Here is a 21,684-nt window from a genome sequence, read left to right as displayed (position 1 = left end):
GCAGTTTTGGGCGCCTCAATAGAAGGACATCAAACTATTAGAGTGTGTCCAGAGGAGGGCGACCAAGATGGTGAAAGGTCTTGAGGGCAAGACTTAGGAGGAGCGGCTGAGGTCACTTGGCTTGTTCAGCTTGGAGAAGGCTGAGGGGTGACCTCATCACAGCCTACAGCTTCCTCAAGGGGGGCAGGGGAGGGGGAGGTGCTGATCTCCTCTCTGTGGTGACCAGCAATAGGACATGAGGAAATGGAATGAAGCTGCCTCAGGGGAAGTTCAGATTGGACATTAGGAAAAGGTTCTTCACTGAGAGGGTGGTTGGTCACTGGAACAGGCTCCCCAGGGAAGTGGTCATGGCTCCAAGCCTGTCAGAGTTCAAGGAGTGTCTGGAGGATGCTCTTAGTCATATGGTTTAGTGTTAGGTAGCCCTGCGAGGACCAGGGAGTTGGACTCGATGATCCTTATGGGTCCTTCCAACTCGAGATATTCTATGATTCTGTGTACTTCGGTATTCCCATATGAAGCAAAAATATATCAGCTAAGTGGCCTGAAAGGACTTATCTAGATCAGTTTAAAAATTTACTTTCAAAAAAAAGTTATCTTAATAATACAGAGGCCTGCACAACTATTGTTATACTTAATGTAAAAATTGTGCCGGCAATTCTCATATAACATTCCTTTCTGCAGAAGTCTCACTACTTTAAAATGCTATCCAATATTATTAATGCATGTGGTATTTTATAGTGAGTTTTTTATTATTAATAAAAGTGAGATCCATCTTAATAGTGATGCTGCTCATCTTAAGACAAGTAAGTATGTGGTAAACATTAAAGTTTCAATAGGTTTAAATGACTCTTGTATCTGAATTCCAATTCAGTTTTGGAAGTCCAGTCCAAGTATACTTGCTGTGCAGAGATCAGCAGTGCTCAAGAAGCAACAACAGCAGAAGGCAGCTTCATCAGACAGTGGTTCAGAAGAGGTAAATAACATATAAGTTAGTAAATAAAATGTAAACATGCATGTCTCATTACCCCATATGTTAGAATAAAATTATGTAGAGCCAAGTTCTGTTCTCTTAAGAGTGTGTGTGTTTCAAAAGTCTGGGTTTAGTCTATAAAAGTAATGTTCAAATAACTGACATGTTTATAAAGAAACATGGGGGGGGAAATTTAGTTGCATGTTTTCAGGTCAGTTGTGCCAAAATGATAGCAGTTTAGATTGATATTTTTAGCTAGATATTCTGTGATGTATGAACAAAATTTTCAAGTCACGTAGTATTAACTTTCATTGTATTTCATAGAATCATAGAATCATTAAGGTTGGAAAAGACCTCTAGGATCATCTAGTCCAACTGTCAACCCAACACCTCCATGCCTACTAAACCATGTCCTGAAGTGTCACGTCTACACGTTTTTTGAACTCCTCCAGGGATGGTGACTCCACCACCTCTCTGGGCAGCCTGTTCCAATGCTTGACCACCCTTTCAGTAAAGAAATTTTTCCTGATATCCAATCTAAACCTCCCCTGGTGCAACTTGAGGCCATTTCCTCTCGTCCTATCGCTAGTTACTTGGGAGAAGAGACTGACACCCACCTCGCTACAACCTCATTTCAGGTAGTTGTAGAGAGCAATAAGGTCTCCCCTGAACCTCCTTTTCTCCAGGCTAAACAACCCCAGTTCCCTCAGCTGCTCCTCATCACACTTCTGCTCTAGACCCTTCCCCAGCTTCATTGGCCTTCTCTGGACACGCTCCAGCACCTCAATGTCTCTCTTGTAGTGAGGGGCCCAAAACTGAACACAGCATTCGAGGTGTGGCCTCACCAGTGCCGAGTACAGGGGGATGATGATCACTTCCCTAGTCCTGCTGGCCACACTATTTCTGATACAAACCAGGATGCTGTTGGCTTTCTTGGCCAACAAGAAAGCCTTCTGAGTTCCATAAAGCATTTCTGCCTTCTGAGTTCCATAAAGACAGTTAAAAATACTAAAAGACTTTTCCACTATAATTTCTATATAAAGGTAGCTGCTGCAGTTTTCAAAAACACTATATGGAGTAGAAAGCTAGATTTTTGCAACTTTTGTAACAGTTATAAAAGAATTCTTGTATTTTGAGAACCATACTTCAGTTTTAGAGATTTTTAAAACCTAAACTATAGGCTAAACAAAAGTTAACTTTGTGCAGTAGGAATATCTTTTAAGGACACTAGTGACTGTGAATTAGAATTTATTTAAAAGCAGACTTTCATATTTCCTTAATTATAAAAAAAAAGTAAGCATTGTGATCACAAGTCTTTAATCATTACTCTGGGCGTCTATTTTTTTTGGTCAGATTTAGCTGCTCATCATTAAAACTAAACAAAGGAGTTAATCATATATAGTTAAAATATTAATTTATAGCTGTTGCTAAGTACTCTTTTCCTGAAGACTCTTTCAGGATAAAAATGATCTGAATTTAATCTCTATGAGATTGGTTTTAGGAAAATAATTTTAAGAGGGTTCATCAATTTATTTATTATTTTTTGTTTAGGAGTGGAGAGAGAAGAAACATACATGCTATTCTCAAAATTTTCTTAGTGGTTAAATGTGAGAGGATATGAAAGGTGAGAGAGCTCTCAAAGGGCAGGAGATTTTATTAGGCTTTTGATAGAACCTTCATCTTGATTTATTAACTTGCAGCAGTCTAAACTATGTCTATATGCAGGCACAATGATTATATTTTAAGACGGGTTCTTTTTGTAGTGTTTTCTAGAGTTCTGCTGACATGGTATATTCATAGATGAAGAAATATGAAATCAATAGCAATCCTGATCTTATTCAATATCAGTGGACACATTGAGGGGGATGAAGAGGATAAGACATTACGAATATGATTTCAGTCTGAAAGTGGGAGCTGAATTATCTTTTTAATTCTAAAAATACTTAATTCTTTTTGTGGTAATGAATCATATATATTCTTTTCTTCATCTGCAGGATTCATTGAGCAGTGAAGATTCTGCAGATGACTCTTCCAGTGAAACCAAGAAGAAAAAACATAGAGAGTAAGATGTTTTTCATAAATAATATAATTTTTTGTTATGGTGACATAATGCTTATAATTACCCAGGCTTCACTTCTCTGCACTTGAAATACATAATCTTGTGCTTCTCAATTTTGATTAATGTTTTGGAATATTTTAAAATAAATACTCTCAAAGGAACACATATATCACTATTCATTTCTGAGTAAAAGAGACTGTATTACCTACAGTGTTATTGAAAAACATTCATCAGCACTTTTTATTTTTTAAAGTAGTCTTATTTGCAGCATATTTTTGAGCTGAAGGTCCTCCCTGAAAATTATTGAAGAAATAGGAAACTACTTAAGTAGGTTGTCTCAGATAAAATTTAAGTTGGAATCCTGTAGTTCATGCCAAATTTCTAAACACTTTAGAGGCAAACCCCCCCCAAAATTATTGCAGGTTTGACAGTAATAAACTGTCTGGGCTAGTCAATAAAGCTAAGTTGAAATTGAGCTGGTTTTAAGCTGTAGATCAAAAAGTTTGTGAAAAAGGTTATAACTTCTCATTAGTAGTGACCTGGGGGGAATGTTTTTGTTTGGGTTTTGTTTGGGTTTTTTTTAATGAACGGTGTATATTGAATCGTTCTCTTATTCCTCTTCTCCAGTTAATTTGAATCATCTCAATATTCAGGGTTGCCAATATAATATCTTCAAGAAATGGTATTGGGGGGTAGGGGGAGGCAAAAAAGCTTGCTATGCAAAATAGTACTTCTCTAGTGATGAATTGTTATTAACAGTCTTCTGCTACTTAAGAATGTGATTACACCTAATAACATACTCTGTTACAGGAAAGATATTTAAGTTTAGAAACTAGTAACCAAATAACCTCATCTATCCAGTGTTTCAATTTTGATTTATACCTATTTTGAATAATATGTTTGCAGTTGTTATCTGACATACAGATCAGATTTCTCTATATATAACTTAGTACAGGATCCAAGCCCTAGAATATGGTGTTTTATATGTTTATATCTCCAAATAAATACAGGTTGTGGATTTGCCATAGGGTGGGGCAGTTGGTTGGTTTGGGGTGGGGTTTTTTTGTTTTTATTTTGGGGGGGTTGTTGTTTGGGTGTGTTTTAATTTACTGCTTGCAGAAAAAAAACCTTTTAAGGAGACAGATGATTCTGTAGTATTTCCAAGACACACAGATATATTGACCACAATGAAAATGTAACTTCTAGGACCAATGCATATTTAAGTGAAAGAAGTGTCAAAGCACTGATTCTTAGGCTTCCTGGTCTGAAATTTAATGAAAAGGTCTTTGAGTAATATTCCACCTTTGAAGGCCATTAGTACTGTTTGAGCATCTTGGTCAAAGACCCCTAAACCTGATAATAGATGGTAGTATAAAGATTTAGCAACCTTTCAAGAATGCACACCAGACTTTTCTCCCTCCCCCAAGCTATTAAGATTAAATTTGTCTGTACAAACAGTGTCTGAGGTAAGATACTGTTCATCAGTGGGTACATCTTTCCTGTTGCAAAGTAGAAGATCTCAGCTAAGCAGGAGCACAGAGATACTGCTACTGGGAGTCACAAGTGGCTTACTCATACTATCTTGCATGGGTGTGAAGCACTGATTTGGAAGCTCAGTGGGGGCTTTTGGGAGCCAATGCCTCTCAGATTGCCATGGTTCAAGTCTTTCTGTGTGTTTCTCAAATCTGATTCTGCATTATTTTTGGTACCTGTGCTGAAGTTGCTAATTATTCACATGAGGCACAGGGAACATAGCTATTAGAGAATTTTGGATTCTGCAAAATATAATGTTATAGAGTTTTATGACTTGAGCATAGGTAAGTTCCAGTAAATATGTATCTTTCCAGCTAAAGTCTTGTTAAGGACTTCAGGTTTATTGATGTCAAATTAACTCAATTATTAAAGCTGTAATTTATACAGAAATCCAGATTTTTGGTTTGATTTGTTTTTTACATCTACCTCTTGATAATAGAAAACTTAATTCAGCTCCCTTTGAAGCCATTTGGGCATTTTTACCTGTTATCCATTCATGATAAGTTTCTGTCCTTCCAGCTGAAATGACTATTATAACATTTTTATTTCTGTGAAGAATGTTGAAATTAAAGCATCAAACCTGTGGTGAATACCTGATTTAAAAACAAAACAAACAAAAAACCCCAAAAAACTAATGTGAGTTACTGTTTTGTCTCTGAATATGTACAGTGAAGACTGGCAAATGTCTGGGTCAGGGTCAGTATCAGGAACTGGTTCTGATTCTGAATCAGAGGAAGATAGAGAGAAAAGCAGTTGTGAAGATAGTGAATCTGACTATGAGCCAAAAAACAAGGTCAAAAGCCAGAAACCTCCAAGCAGGTAAGAAGTCTTGCATTTTTAGATACTCTGGTACTATTTCTAATTCGTAATCAAGTATTGTACTACTATACAGGCAAATGAAAACATTCATATTTATTACAGAACTTGAAGACTTTTTTTAAACTACAAAAGATGTTATCATAGCAGTGGTTTGTGTTGAATACCTCTTTCCTGTCTGCTCCAACTGAAAGTGGTGTAACTGAGCAGTCATTAAATATATGTTTTCAGAAACAAATACAGAAGGCTTGTAGTTGTCTGTGTTGAAACCCCACTGTTGTGTTGTATCTTATTGTCTTCAAGAATTGAGCCAAAAAGCGGCAAAAAGATTGCAGGACAGAAAAAGAGGCAGCTTGATTCATCAGATGATGACAAGAGAGGATCTCGTCGCCAGGCAACAGTCAATGTTAGTTACAAAGAAGCTGAAGAAACCAAGACAGATTCTGATGACTTGTTGGAAGTTTGTGGAGAAGATGTCCCGCAGCCTGAAGAAGATGAATTTGAAACTATAGAGAAGTTTATGGATAGTCGAATTGGCCGAAAAGGAGGTATCTTTCTTATCGGTGTTCTTAAGATGCTGCAGTGCATTGTGGTGCAATGTAAACAGCAACTGTTCTCAGCTGTAGGTAACCCGTGATGTTTGTAAATAATAAGTTTAAAAATACCAGAAAGTAATCTTATTTTGTTTTTCATACTCATAAGGATGTTTCTTTTGTAAACCTTATAAAGTAAAACATAGAAGAACTTAAGTAACTAATTAATGCAAAAAGAAAAAATGAAGTGGAATATAGCTCCATATTGCATAAATGTGTACCATACTGTTATACCACTATTTGTACAGTTTATTGATCCCTGATAGGTATAAACTGTATACAGGGGGATGGAGAAAAAGTGGACTGGATAGGATAGCTAACCAGTAGCCTGAATGCTGAAGGATGATGTTGGGAAGGCTGAACCATTGAGATTGTGATTTCAGTTATTCCTGTACAAATAGTCCCAATACAATGCAATGGATGGTGGAATCTAAAATTTCAGTGGTGTGCTTGCATGTGGACTTCTAAAAGTAATTCTATGAATGATGGTAGGGGTGTCGTATTTCCAGCAGCTGATGGGATGCAGTGTCCTGCTTATGTGTTTGGTTGTTTGTTTTTTTTTTAGCCTGCAAATTAGGGTTCTGATTATAGAAAACTTGGGCCTACTCACACTTCAGAACTGCCTTTCTCCATTAGTTATACCTGATCTTTAGAGTTTCTGACCTATCTCAGAGCTTGCACTCTCTTTCCTCTCAACTTTCTTTTCCCATACTGTCCTAAATTCCCGTGTATTCTTACTCTAGCACCTTACTCCAATGTACAGAGTCACCACTGTGTTAAAAGCCTTTTGGACTAGGCTTCTTATATTCTGCATGCCCAGATGTTGTTACTGCTTGTGCTGTCCTCTGCTATTGCCATGCTCTGTTGCTATATCTGTCCCCTGCATCTGGTTGGGTCCACTTCCTTATTTGGCTCTCCTCACAGAAATAAGCCTGTTTCCTGCTGCTAGTGTGCTTCAGCTGTAATACTGACTGTATTTAATTAAAAATTACCCCACATAAGATTCCAAAGATGGGGGGGGGAGTAGTAAAACAAGATTAGGAAGAAATAGTTCAAGAGCAGCCCATCTCTACGAGCAGGAAGTCAGGCAAAAATGCCAGTAGGCCTGCATGGATAAACAAGGAGCTCCTGGCAAAACTCAGAAACAAAAAGGAGGTATACGGAAGGTGGAAGCAGGGACCGGTAACCTGGAAGGAATACAGAGACACTTTCCAAGCATGCAGAGACGCAGTTAGGAAAGCAAAGCCCACTTGGAATTGAATCTGGCGAGGGTTGTCAAAGGCAACAAGAAGGGCCTCCATAAGTATATAGGTGACAAAAGGAAGACTAGGGAACATGTGGGCATGCTGCTGAATGGGGCAGGGTCCTGGTAACACAGGACATGGAAAAGGCTGAGGTACTGAATGCCTTCTTCATCTCAGTCTTTACTAGTAAGACCAGCCTTCAGGAATCCCTGGCCCCAGAGACCAGAGGAAAGTCTGGAGCAAGGAAGATGTACCCTTGGTGGAAGAGGATCAGGTCAGGGAATACTTAGGCAAATTGGACATATGTAAATCCATGGGTCCTGATGGGATGCACCCACAAGTGCTGAGGGAGCTGGCAGATGTCATTGCGAGGCTTCTCTTGATAATCTTTGATTGATCATGGCAACTGGGAGAGGTGCCCGAGGACTGGAGGCAAGCAAATATCATAGAATCATAGAATGGTTTGGGTTGGAAGGGACCTTTAAAGGTCATCTAGTCCAACCTCCCCTGCAATGGGCAGGGGCATCTTCAACTAGATCAGGTTGCTCAGAGCCCCGTCCAACCTGACCTTGAATGTTTCCAGGGATGGGGAATCTACCACCTCTCTGGGCAACCTGTTCCAGTGTTTCACCACCCTCATTGTAAAAAATTTCTTCCTTATATCTAGTCTGAATCTACCTTCTTTTAGTTTAAAACCACTACCCCTTGTCCTATTGCTACAGGCCCTACTAAAAAGTCTGTCCCCATCTTATAAGCCCCCTTTAAGTATTGAAAGGCCACAATAAGGTCTCCCCGCAGCCTTCTCTTCTCCAGGCTGAACAACCCCAACTCTCTCAGCCTTTCTTCACAGGAGAGGTGTTCCAGCCCTCTGATCATTTTCATGGCCCTCCTCTGGACCCGCTCCAACAGGTCCATGTCTTTCTTGTACTGGGGACCCCAGAGCTGGATGCAGTACTCCAGGTGGGGGGGTCTCACCAGAGCAGAGTAGAGGGGCAGAATCACCTCCCTCGACCTGCTGGCCACGCTGCTTTTGATGCAGCCCAGGTTACGGTTGGCCTTCTGGGCTGCGAGCGCACATTGTTGGCTCATGTCCAGCTTTTCGTCCACCAGTATCCCCAAGTCCTTCTCTGCAGGGCTGCTCTCGATCACATCATCCCCCAGCCTGTATGGATACCAGGGGTTGCCCTGACCCAGGTGTAGGACCCTGCACTTGGCCTTGTTGAACCTCATGAGGTTCACCTGGGCCCACTTCTCCAGCTTGTCCAGGTCCCTCTGGATGGCATCCCATCCCTCAGGCATGTCAACTGCACCACTCAGCTTGGTGTCATCTGCAAACTTGCTGAGGGTGCACCCGATCCCACTGTCTATGTCATTGATGAAGATATTAAACAGGATTGGTCCCAATACAGACCCCTGAGGGACACCACTTGTCACCGATCTCCATCTGGACATTGAGCCGTTGACCACTACCCTCTGGATGTGACCATCCAAGCAATTCCTCAGCCACTGAACAGTCCACCCATCAAATCCATATCTCTCCAATTTAGAGAGAAGGATGTTGTAGGGGACCATGTCAAAGGCTTTACAGAAGTCCAGATAGATGACATCTGTATCTCTTCACTTGTCTACTGGTGTAGTCACTCCATCATAGAAGGCCACTAGGTTGGTCAGGCAAGACTTGCCCTTGGTAAAGCCATGTTGGCTGTCTCGAATCCCCTCCCTGTCCTCCATGTGCCTTAGCATAGCTTCTAGGAGGATCTGTTCCATGCTCTTCCCAGGCACAGAGGTGAGGCTGACAGGTCGGTAGTTCCCAGGGGCCTCCTTTCTACCCTTTTTAAAAATGGGTGCAATGTTTCCCTTTTTACAGTCACCTGAGTGCCATGACTTTTCAAATATCATGGAGAGTGGCTTGGCAGCTACATCAGCCAATTCCCTCAGGACTTTGGGATGCATCTCATCAGGTCCCATAGACCTATGTATGTTCAGGTTCCTCAGGTGGTCACGAATCTGATCTTCTCTTGCAGTGGGAGGGACTTTGCTCCCCCAGTCCCTGCCTTGAGGTCCATCCACTCAAGAGGTGTGGGAAGAGAGGTTGCCAGTGAAGACTGAGGCAAAGAGGTTGTTGAGTACCTCAGCCTTCTTGTCTGTTGTTACCAGTTTGCACGTCTCTCCTGTCTGCAAGAAGGGAGGACCCACGGAATTTCAGGCTGGTCAGCCTCACCTCAGTCCCTGGGAAGGTGATGGAGCAGCTAATCCTAGAAACCATTTCCAGGCACATGAAAGACAAGAAGGTCATCAGGAGTAGTCAATATGGCTTCATCAAGGGGAAGTCATGCTTGACCAACTTAATAACCTTCTGCAATAAAGTGACTGGCTTGGTAGATGAGGGGAGAGCAGTGGATATTGTCTAACTGGATTTAAGGAAGGCCTTTGACACTCTCCCATAAGACCCTCATGGACAAGCTGTTGATGTATGGGCTGGATGAGCAGACAGTGAGGTGGATTGAAAACTGGCTGAATGGCCGGGCCCAGAGGGTGGTGATCAGTGGCACGAAGTCTAGCTGGAGGCCAGTAACTAGCAGTGTACCCCAGGGGTCAATAATGGGTCCAGTCCTGTTGAACATCTTCATTAATGATCTGGATGATGGGGCAGAGTGTACCCTCAGCATGTTTGCACATGACACCAAAGTGGGAGGAGTGGCTGATAGGCCAGAGGGATGTGCTGCCATCCAGAGGGACCTTGACAGGCTGGAGAAATGGGCTGACAGGAAACTCATGGAGTTCAACAAGGGGAAGTGCCAAGTCCTGCACCTGGGGAGGATCAACCCCATGCAGTACATGCTGGGGGGCTGCCCAGCTGGAAAGCAGCTTTACAGAAAAGGCCCTGGGGGTCCTGGTGGACTCCAAGTTGAACATGAGCCAGCAACGTGCCCTTGCTGCAAAGAAGGTTAATGGTATCCTGGGCTGCATTAGGCAAAGTACTGCCAGCAAGGTCGAGGGAGGTGATCCTTCCCCTCTGTTCAGCATTGGTGAGGCCGCATCTGGAGTATTGTGTCCAGTATTGGGCTCCCCCGTACAAGAGACTGATGGCACTACTGGAGAAAGTCCAACAAAGGGCCACTTAAGATGATGAAGGAACTGGAGCATGTATCCTATGAGGAAAAGCTGAGTGAGCCTGGACAGAGAAGAGAAGGCTCAGTGGGGATCTCATTAATGTATATAAATACCTGAAGGGAGGGTGCAAAGAGGACGGAGCCAGGCTTTTTTCAGTGGTGCTCAGTGACAGGACAAGAGGCAATGGGCACAAACTGAAACATGAGAGGTTCCATCTGAACATCAGGAAACACTTTTTTTGACCGTGAGGGTGACTGAACACTGGAACAGGTTGTTCAGAGAGGTGGTGGAGTTTCCCTCCTTGGAGATATTCAAAAGCCATCTGGATGTGGTCTTGGGCAACTGGCTCTAGGTGACCTTGTTTGAGCATGGGGGTTGGACCAGATGACTTGCAGGGGTCCCGTCCAACCTCAACCATTCTTTGATTTTGTGAATTGGATTTATAGCATCCATAGTAATAACTGAATAGTAGACTATTCAAGTCTCAAGGCCGATTAAGCACAGTGTCAAATATCTGTTATATTCTCAGAGGTAAGAATGATATAGCAAAGATGACAGCAAGCAGTGTTAGTGGAGCATTCTCTGGGGATCACTAGAAAAACTAGGAATGCTAAGAAAATTCTTATGAGATGAGATACTATAGGTTTGATGCAAAGTTTTTTGGTTGCTTTTTTGAATCTTGTTGGTATACTTGTGTGTGTGTTAATATAGCTACATCACAATTCTTCAAATAAGAGGAGTGACATAAGAGGTGTAGATATAATTATTCAAGTTACATGCTCATATAAGAGCATCGCAAATTGCTTTCTGCAGTATGTTTTTTACTGGTTAATTTATGGCAGTAAATTAAGCCTTAATCAAGCCTTATGGTGTGGTTTCTTTATCAGCCACTGGTGCTGCAACCACCATCTATGCAGTTGAGGCAGATGGTGACCCAAATACTGGGTTTGAAAAATCAAAGGAGCTAGGAGAAATACAGTATCTTATTAAATGGAAAGGCTGGTCACACATCCATAATACTTGGGAAACTGAGGAAACACTGAAGCAACAAAATGTTAAAGGAATGAAGAAACTGGACAACTATAAGAAAAAGGATCAGGAAACAAAACGCTGGTGAGTATTTTTATAACTACTTCCACGTTACATTTTTTTTGTAACAATATAGATGTTTTATTGTGTTTCTGTGAGTTCTATTGCCTCTTTGTGAAAGCATAGTTTCAAGTACATATACAACAGGAAGACAAAAGCTTTAAAGTTGAAGTTTCCCTAACACCTTATGATCTTGTAAGATTCTGAGCATACCAACTTTACTTGAGCAAGTGAGAATACTCACACATCTTGTAAAATCAGGCCTTTAAGGAAGCAGCTTCTGCACCTAGATTTTAATGTCTTATAAATGAAGTTTTAACAAGATGGGTGGTGGGTTTTCTGTTTTTGTTTTAAATCTTACCATTTACTAATTTTGTTATTGATTGATTGTATTTTGATCAGAGTTCTTCGGGAATTGCTGCAGAGATTAAAAAAAAATCAGAAATGGCTAAAGCACTCAAAACATTACAGCATTTAGTTTTCTTGGCTCAAACTTCTGTTAAAGCCTCAGAACCAAGAAGTGAAAAAAATCCTTATGTTTTAGTGCTATGTTTTGGTATTCCATTTTATTAGTATGTTTAATATAATCTATGAATAGTGGTGGGATTTTTAGTGACACCTACTCATAAGATAGGTTCTTATAGTGAGCCATCGGTGCTGTTCCGTGAAAATACCATGTGAAATACACTACTCAGTGTTGAGAACAGATATTGTAAATGATCTGCATGACTAGTACAAGCTGTAGCTGATAGTAATGTCTCTTGATAAGCTTTCTCAGTCATCAATGATGAGGTACCTAGGCCAGATGCAACACTTTTATAGCAGGAATTTCAGAGTTGTAGCTTCTTCAAAGCAGCTCTCTAAGCAGCATTCCTATGGTGCTTATGTTCAGAGCTTTGAAATTGCCAGCTTTTCTTAGTTTTAGAACTACATGATGTAATAAGTGCTGCAAATAATTTCCCATTTCAGGCTGAAAAATGCTTCTCCGGAAGACGTGGAATATTATAACTGCCAGCAGGAACTTACAGATGATCTACATAAACAGTATCAAATAGTGGAAAGGATAATTGGTACGTGACAAACTTCCAGATGGAGAACAGTGTTGAGAATATTACAAGTTTATTGCTTGCATGTTGAATTTATAGTTAAGAAATTTAGGTTATTAATATCCCTAACAACTTAAGGCAAAACAAAATCTCTGATGAAAAGTTGTCATACTGTCTTTGCTGTGAAACTAGTTCATGTTGTCTTATCACCTACAATGAGTGCTTTCTTAAAATGCAGAAGGAAAATATTGATCTGGTATCTCTGATGCATTTCTGCAGCTCATTCAAATCAGAAATCAGCAGCTGGTTATCCAGATTATTATTGCAAATGGCAGGGTCTACCTTACTCAGAATGTAGCTGGGAAGACGGTGCTCTCATTGCCAAAAAATTTCAGGCGTGTATTGATGAGTATTTTAGCAGAAATCAATCCAAGACCACTCCATTTAAGGACTGCAAGGTGAGTGTGTAATTTCAATGGATTTATACAGTTGCGATAATTTAAAAAAAAAGTTGACGTATTTTATGCATCCAGAAATAAGATGCATATTATAAAATATTTTTGAATGTTATCCAGTGGAATTTAGATCAGCAGTCAAACTAATTTTAGCTTGCAAATGGGTTGATATTGTTATATGGCCTAGTTGTCTGTGATGAATAAAGAGTAGACTTGGTGACCAAACAGATTCCTATTGCTCCTTTTTTTTTTCTATAAGATGACATTTTGGTAACTTCACTTAGTAGTAGGACTGATGCTCAATTTGCTTTTGACAGATTCTAAAACAGAGGCCGAGGTTTGTTGCACTAAAGAAGCAACCATCTTATATTGGAGGACATGAGAGTTTAGAGTTAAGAGATTATCAGTTAAATGGACTGAACTGGCTTGCTCACTCGTGGTGCAAGTAAGTATAGTCTTAAATTAGTCTTGCTGTTTTTAATTTGAAAGCATTTATAATTTTTGTTTGTTTGTTTTTTGTTTTTTAGAGGGAATAGTTGTATTCTTGCAGATGAAATGGGTCTGGGTAAAACAATACAAACAATTTCTTTTCTGAACTACCTGTTTCACGAACATCAACTGTATGGGCCTTTCTTGCTAGTCGTGCCACTTTCTACCTTGACATCTTGGCAGAGAGAGATTCAAACTTGGGCTCCTCAGATGAATGCTGTGGTTTACTTAGGAGATATAACTAGCAGAAATATGGTGAGTATTTCTTTGTATCATTGAAAAAGATTAGTGGTAAATAAGACTCATTTCATGTTCCTGTCTTATGCTAATCTCCAATATTTTGATTAGGAATGAGCAAATACTTATTTGAAACATTGTATGTGTTTAAAATGCAAATTAAAAGCATAAATTTTGACCTGATATAAATGTATGTGAAAGATTTAATTCCTGCTTAATAATAAAAAGGATTTAAAATGCAACCTTGAATTTGAAAATAAATTGTCTTTTGTCATGTGATTATTTAGGTGCATAAAATAAATATTTAAGCCAGACAGACATAATCTTAATTTGTTTTCTGAAAGGAGGAATGTAAGTAACCTTATCCATTAAAGTTTTAAAAACAAAAACAAACAAACAAACAAAACCAAAAAAGAAACCAAACCAAAAAAAACAACACAAAAAACCAAAAACCCCCCCCACACACAAATCCACAAAAAAACCCCCAACCAAACAAAAAACAACAAACACCCACCACCACCACTGTTTAATAACTTTAAAAAAAAAAAAAGCTTCACGTGTTATGTTCCTTTTTCGTGATCAGATTCTTGTATGTCACTTAACATCTGTATTGCTGTAGTACCTGAAGTCATCCTGATCAATAAGACCATTTTTCTCTAGCTTATAGTTCACTTGATTCTTCTTGTAGATAAGAACTCATGAATGGATGCATCCACAGACCAAGCGATTAAAATTTAATATACTTCTAACAACTTATGAAATTTTGCTGAAGGATAAGGTAATCACACTTACTTCTTCAGGGAGATATAATCATTTGTAGGATGTAAAACTCCTTTAGAGTTGGCACATATTTGGGTTCTGGGCCATTAAATGGATGGGGGAGTATGACAGCTTTACTCTTGGAAGTATGACAGTGAAATTTTCTTTAAGCACTTTTAGATTTTATGTATGTGTGGTGAGGCTTTCTGTTCCCTCCCTCTCCCCTCCCCCCCATATCGAGTGGGTAAAACTTCTTTTTCTTCAGTTTGCTTGAGCTTCACATTACTGTAGTAATTTCTTCGCATCTCAAAATCTCTACTTTCCTGTAGACCATCATCCAGGAACTGAAAAAACAAACCAACCCCTAGCCCCAAACACCTATGATTCGCAACTCTGAAATCCCATGTTTTATCTTTGTATTTGTGTGTGCGGTATTATGTATATTACTACTCTTTTCATGATGGTAGCACATAAGAGTTATTGTTAATCCTAGCAGCATATGAAAATTTTAATTAAAAGTTCTGCTTGTTGTCTATTTGATTTGTTTGTACATGCTGGAAAGAAGAGTCAATAGTGGATTTTTTTTTATTTTTTTTTCAATTGAAAATTTATAGATCAGCTTTTTGCCTTCCTCCTCCCCCCCAAGTATAAACTTGGTTTATACTTTCCTTTTAAACTTGGGATGCCTGCGTAGCCTTTTGTTGAATCCAGCAAACATAAAAAACATAATTAATACTGAAAACATATAGGCGTCCATTTGTTATTAAAATAAAATGAGTGATGGTGTGTATATATAACCTCATGTAAAATGTCAGAAATTGCATAATATATTAATTTGTATAATGTCTTCCCCCCCCAATTTCTTTAAGTCATTCCTTGGTGGTCTGAATTGGGTATTTATAGGAGTTGATGAAGCTCATCGTTTAAAAAATGATGATTCCCTTCTGTACAAGACTTTAATAGACTTTAAGTCTAATCATCGTCTTCTTATTACTGGAACCCCTCTGCAAAACTCCCTAAAAGAGCTTTGGTCTTTGCTGCACTTCATCATGCCAGAAAAGTAAGGAACGTGATTTTTTTTTTTTTTTTTTTGTGGTCAAGTTTCTTACAGTGGAATATTGTAGTGATTGGAGAATCAATAGAGATAAAGAATTGCATTGTGAAATAGTTTAAATATTTTATATAAAATAGATGCATGTATTTTTCATGCTGCTCTTGATAAATTGTTTTGGTAGCAGTCATCACTTTCTGTTTTAGCAGTCCACAAAAAAGATGGATTGATGTATGGCTCAGAATCCTGAAAAGACACTTCATCTTAATCTAAAAGGAAAATCACATGGATTTACTCTAGGGAAATAGAATGGGGCTGAGGATGTCTTCTTTTCTGTGTTAGTACCATGAATGAAAACAAGATTGTGCCACAATGCCCGATATCCAGTAGTTCAGTCAGGCAGCCAATTTGCCCTTATGGTTTGCATGGAATAGGTTTACTGTATTGATGTTATTCTATACTGACCTCTCTTTATATCTGGGATAAATAAGAGCACATATCTTGTAAATACAAAGCACTGTAGCTCCGATTAGTTTCGGAGCTATGCATTGCATTGACTTCTTCAGAACCTTACAAGCAAAGCCACTAAGGTTGTTGTCTGGCACCTATTCTTCATTTGATCACAAAGTCCATTCTCTTAGTCTGTTAGCACATACCAGAGGATAATCACATTTCAGCTAGTCCATACAAGCTGCAAAAAGTATGTGAAGTGGTCTGTTCTTCTGTTCTCTTGCACTTCCTCCAGCTATACAACTATTTTTTCATGCTGCTCTTGAGAAATATAATGGAATTTCTGCAACCTTCTACCTGGGTTTCCATGCAGAAAAGTAAAATGTTGGGTTTTCACTGGAGAAATTAAAATTCAGTAGTTTGTTTTGAATTTTAATTCTGCAAAAGTGTTTGGAAATTTCCATTCTCCTAGTTGCAGACAAAATATTTGGAATTTCTTGTGAGATGCAAATTCAGAAACTTATTAAATAAAACAGAGGGGAGTGGGGAAGAAGTCCATATGTGTTTGTGCGCATGTGGTATATTTAAGGTCTTTGTGTGTCTGTGTTCATGGTGTGTCACTATTTTACCTTTATTCTTTCTTATGTTGAAGGTTTTCTTCCTGGGAAGATTTTGAAGAGGAGCATGGCAAAGGGAGAGAGTTTGGTTATGCAAGTCTTCACAAAGAACTTGAACCATTTCTACTCAGAAGAGTTAAAAAAGATGTAGAAAAGTCTTTACCTGCTAAGGTTGAACAAATTTTGAGGATGGAAATGAGTGCATTGCAGAAGCAATATTACAAGTAAGTAATGACACTTTTTAATTCCTGCTATTTTAATGATATGTCTATATGAAAATTACTGAAGTGTAATAGTTCTCATAATGCAATTTGAACTGATATTTTGAGAGCTTACATCCTTCGTATTTCCACAAGTGGTTAGAAATTACTTCCATTGCACATTCTATATCATAGGTGGATTTTAACCAGGAATTATAAAGCCCTGAGTAAAGGTTCAAAAGGCAGTACCTCAGGCTTTTTGAACATCATGATGGAACTCAAGAAGTGTTGTAACCATTGCTACCTCATTAAACCACCGGATGATAATGAATTCTATAATAAACAGGAGGCCTTACAGGTAATACTTTTTTTTTTTTCTTTTAAAGTGTTTTTACATCTCTAATATGCACGCGGTAATTTTATAGTGTTCTGGCAATTTATTAGTTCTTATTAAAGTATATTAAGAAAGAACAAGTTCTCTATTAAATGTGCATCCTGGGTTTTACAGGTAAGTGAATTGATTTTTTTTTGTTTGTTTGTTTCTTAACTAGAACTGAATAATAGAGAGATCAATACTAAATAAAATATCCCTGGCTTGAATTATGATCAAAATAAAAAGGAAATAGTTTGAAATAGTCTGTGTATTTTCAGACTAAATAAACTTAAGACCTATTTTAAACCCAGATTAAAATAAAGCAGTTAAATAAACATGTAAATTGAATATAAATGCAAATGCATGTGACTGGCAGTGGTACACCAACAATCCATGTGATAGCAGAAAGTAATCTGCAGAATCTCTTTAAGCTTTTTTGTAATTAAACACTGTTCTCTGCATGCCTTCAAACAACCAAAGTGAAAGGAAATAAAAGTAATAAACATCCAAAGCTTAGTCTGGTTTTGTTGTTGTTATAAATGAAAGCAACTATAGCATCACTACCAAAGATGGTCTGTGATTGTGTTGTGGGTTTATAGTTTGTTTTTTTTGTAAAGGTTAACTAATATTTGTACTAAAACTGTTGAGAACCACAGCAACAAATAAAAGGACTGTTATAATTGATGCAGTTTATAACAACATAAATGTTTTTAAAGATATGGGTTTTTTTTCTGTAAGCTTTGAAATTCATAATTTAAATACTTTCCCAAAACTACTAGATTGAAATCACAAGCTGTCACTGCACAAGCTATTTTATATTATAAAGTGCTTATCAAAGCTAAAGGATATTTAATTTGCAACTTGGCACACTCTAACTACTTATATTTATAATAAAACTCATCAGAACTGTTCAGCCATTATTGCTAATAATTGCATACTTGTAACAGTGATTTCCTTGGCTCATCTGAATAAGCTTTGTTAGCTCTAATTATGAATGATACATCCTTCTCATTTCTGGCATAAAGAATAAAAGCACCTAACTCCAAATTTTTTTATTCCCCAAAATTCTATCCTGAGCCTCTTCAGCTAGAGGCCTAATGTTTTCAATATTAAATTCAGCATGCACCTGAGTTTCTGTTCTAGTTGTTCCCACTGGAGCTGAGAAGGCTCAACACTGTAACCTAGCTAAAGCCTGTTGACCTCTACAAACAAGATTCCTCTCACTTTTATCTTGCCTGAGAAACTTGACTGATTAGACATTGTTTAAAAATTCTTAGAGGATCAAGTAGCAATGCTTATTTCTGTTCAAAAGAAAGTGAGGAGCAAGTAGTACTAAGGTAGTCAGGTAGTCTCTTTGTTGTTGTTGTTTATTTGGTAGAAAAGAACTTATGTCTACACTGTAACCGCTCTAACTCATAGCACAGTATATTTACTTAATATTTTAATGAAATGTTAAGATGCTGTTTTATGAGCCAGAGCTGAGAAATGCATTTATTTGAAAAACATGCTAGTCAGTACTCCTGTTGATTTCAGTTAGAGTACTTAATGCTTTTATAATGAGTTTTTACAACTGGACTGACTAAATACTTTCATGTTCAGTTAATGAATGTCTAACCATCCTGCAGTGTATATTAGTGTTCCGGTGAACTTATTTTGCAATACATGTTTTCTTGTCTTGTAGCATTTAATACGTAGCAGTGGGAAACTAATCCTTCTTGACAAGCTACTGATTCGTCTACGAGAACGTGGCAACAGAGTACTGATTTTCTCTCAGATGGTGAGAATGCTAGACATCCTAGCAGAGTATTTGAAGTATCGTCAGTTTCCCTTTCAGGTAAGAATTTTGCTGGTAGTAGCCAAGAAACCTTGATCTTTACCACTTTATCTTAAGAAAAGTGTCCTTTTTGTAGAAAGATTTATGGAAGTTTAATTTTATGTACAGGAAAAGACTGGCAATTACTATATGCCAAACAGTATTTTGAAATTAAACTTATGAATTAGAAAGATGAAGTGTTACATTACTCTTATCCCCCCCCCCCCCCCCCCAATTGTTTTGGCAATTGAGAATTCAAGTTGCTCCGATTAGAATATAGTAGGAGTTCCTTTTTAACTGTATTATTCAATCTCTTTAGAGACTTGACGGATCAATAAAAGGGGAATTGAGGAAACAAGCCCTGGATCATTTTAATGCAGAAGGATCAGAGGTATGGTATTAGTGGGTGGTTGTTTTTTTAATCTACTCAGCTTTATTTTTTTTTCCCCCAAGAAATATAACAAATATTACACAGAAATTGAAGATAGAATAAAGTGAGAGATGTATTATGTTGAAATTCCGTTGTTATTGCCTAGACTATAAGGTTTACAACTATTAACAAACAAAAAACCCCCACAAATCCACAACCAAAAAAAAACCCCCAAACCCAAACAAACAAAAAAAACCCTAAAAAAACTAGGAGGAGGTTAAATAAGAAACACAGAATTTATGAAAATGGTGTTTAACTAATATAACTACATAGTTATATTTTTAGATTTTTGTCAGTGCTCTTTATCAAAGTAATTTTAAGTACTGTATAAAAACTGAAGAATTTAATTTATTTCGTTGTGTAGGACTTAATCCTTCCATTTTTACAGGAGCACTGAACTTTTACACAAGCTTTTGACATTGAAAACCTACTTAGGCAATGGGCAGAACTGAGTTGTGTATATCCTTGCATGAAGAAAAACTATCTTTAATAGCTTTAAATCTGGCTTGTTATCTTCATGTTTTGCCTCTTATTTCCTTGCCCTGGAAGAAACTGAAGAACTGATTTCTAGTTTGTGTACCACTTAAGATTCCTAGTTTATTTAGGTTTCTTACTATGGAAGCCATTCCATACCTTTGATAATCTTAGGTCTTTTGTCCTACACTGACAGGGTTTTTCAGTAATAGAAGCATAGCATTTGTCAGTTGCTGCTGAGTTTATGTTTCTGCTATGGTTGAGGAGGAAGGACTTAATTTCATAACATAAACTTCAGATATTTGTTAAATACAGAAGTTAGTTCTGTTTTAAATTTCTAGTATAGACATCATTGTCTTTTTCTGGAATCCTTGTAGTTGTACTGTACAGTTTTTAAGATGAAGAGAGATCCAAACTTCACACAGTATTCAAGAATGGAGGCAAACTATGGAGTTGTGTAGCAATAAAATTGTTTCCTGTTTTATTCTCTATTTCTTTCCTAATAATCAATAAAACTTCATACTTTTTTTTTTTTTTTTTTTTTGCTATTACTGAGCTAAGGTATTCATAGAAATATCTACAACAACTCCAAGGACTCATTCCTGAGCAGTAATGTCTTGCTATTACCTTTCGCTGTATTTAAAACTCAAATTTATTTCCTATTTCACTTTATCTTTAATTTCATATGCTTTTTTATTGCCTGTCTCATAAGATCCTTCTGTAGTCCTTTGTACTTGTCCCTGAATAACTCCATATCATCTGCAAGCTTTGTCACGTCATTGCTCATCTCATTTTAATATTGTTTATGAATACGTTGAAGAGCATTGACCCCGGCAGAACACTTCAGTTTCCTTAACAAAAACACCAGAGGGACTTGGGCACACATGAGGCTTTAACAAGGGGGTTTGTACTTTTGGCCAGTGTTTTGCTTGGTTTTTTTCTCCCCAAGTGGCTTTTGCTCATCTTCTAGGATGCTGCTTCCTTTAAACCACGGAGAAGTCAATAACTGTTCACAAGAGAAACTGATATCAGTTTGCTTTATACTTACACTGGGTCTGGCTGGGCTGGAGTTAATTGTCTTCACAGCAGCTTGTATGATGCTGAGTTTTAGATTTGTGATAAAAACAATGCTAATAACACACCAGTGTGTTACCTGTTGCTGAACAGTGTTTGCATAGTGTCAAGGCCTTCTCTGTTTCTTACTCTGCCCCCCCAGTGAATAGATTGGGGGTGCGCAAGAGGTTGTGAGGGGACATAACCAGGCAGATGACCCGAATTAACCAAAGAGATATTCCTTGCCATATAACATCATGTTCAGCAATAAAAAGGGAGAGGAGGAGGGTTAGGGAGGTTAGCCATCTTTTGCTTGGGAACTGGCTGGGCATCGGTCCTACCCATGGGAGGTGGTGAGTGATTGCCTTTGCATTGCTTGTTTTGTTTTCTTTATCTCTTCTTCCACTTCTCCTTTGCTCATTAAACAATTTTTATCTCGATCCCCAAGTTTCCTTGCTTTTAGTCTTCCTTTCCTCTTCCCTTGTCCCACTGAGGGTGTGGGGGAGAAGTGATCGAGTGGCTGTGTGGTGCTTAGCTGCCTACAGGGGTTAACCCACAACATACTGATCGAGAGCTTTAAACTAGGATTGATGGGGGAAGGGGATACCAACAGGAGAGCTGATGGTAAGCCAAGGGTTGGCATGGCACCGCCTGAGGGTGGCAATGCTAGTGGGAACATTTACGCTGCTCCTGGGAGCATGGAGGGCTCGGGAGCGTATCTGAAATGCTTGTACACCAATGCACGCAGTATGAGAAACAAACAGGATGAACTGGAAGCGTTGCTCATCTCCCAGGGCTATGATGTCATTGGTATTAGTG

At 38.4% G+C, this 21,684-nt stretch overlaps 1 protein-coding gene across 3 annotated transcripts in view; it reads left to right on the top strand.

Moving 5' to 3' along the window:
* The window catches only part of LOC140650888 (chromodomain-helicase-DNA-binding protein 1-like), a 60,716-nt gene that overhangs the window by 18,108 nt on the left and 20,924 nt on the right, over window positions 1-21,684 (top strand). The window contains exons 4-18 of one of the 3 annotated variants that reach the window (XM_072859716.1): window positions 872-973; window positions 2,965-3,032; window positions 5,232-5,381; window positions 5,682-5,926; window positions 11,217-11,442; window positions 12,388-12,488; window positions 12,744-12,922; window positions 13,237-13,364; window positions 13,447-13,663; window positions 14,334-14,423; window positions 15,274-15,464; window positions 16,558-16,746; window positions 16,918-17,080; window positions 18,777-18,929; window positions 19,228-19,299. In XM_072859716.1, coding sequence (XP_072715817.1) covers window positions 872-973; window positions 2,965-3,032; window positions 5,232-5,381; window positions 5,682-5,926; window positions 11,217-11,442; window positions 12,388-12,488; window positions 12,744-12,922; window positions 13,237-13,364; window positions 13,447-13,663; window positions 14,334-14,423; window positions 15,274-15,464; window positions 16,558-16,746; window positions 16,918-17,080; window positions 18,777-18,929; window positions 19,228-19,299 — 2,274 coding nt within the window. Of the gene's footprint in view, window positions 1-871; window positions 974-1,350; window positions 1,609-2,964; window positions 3,033-5,231; window positions 5,382-5,681; window positions 5,927-11,216; window positions 11,443-12,387; window positions 12,489-12,743; window positions 12,923-13,236; window positions 13,365-13,446; window positions 13,664-14,333; window positions 14,424-15,273; window positions 15,465-16,557; window positions 16,747-16,917; window positions 17,081-18,776; window positions 18,930-19,227; window positions 19,300-21,684 lie in introns of those variants that run through there. The other 2 variants (XM_072859718.1, XM_072859717.1) reach the window with 2 other exon arrangements.

This window comes from Ciconia boyciana, chromosome 4, assembly GCF_034638445.1.
Source record: "Ciconia boyciana chromosome 4, ASM3463844v1, whole genome shotgun sequence".
In the NCBI taxonomy this organism is placed as follows: Eukaryota; Metazoa; Chordata; class Aves; order Ciconiiformes; family Ciconiidae; genus Ciconia; species Ciconia boyciana.
Note: the sequence above shows the minus strand (reverse complement) of the source record. Positions and strands in the feature narration are given on the sequence as shown.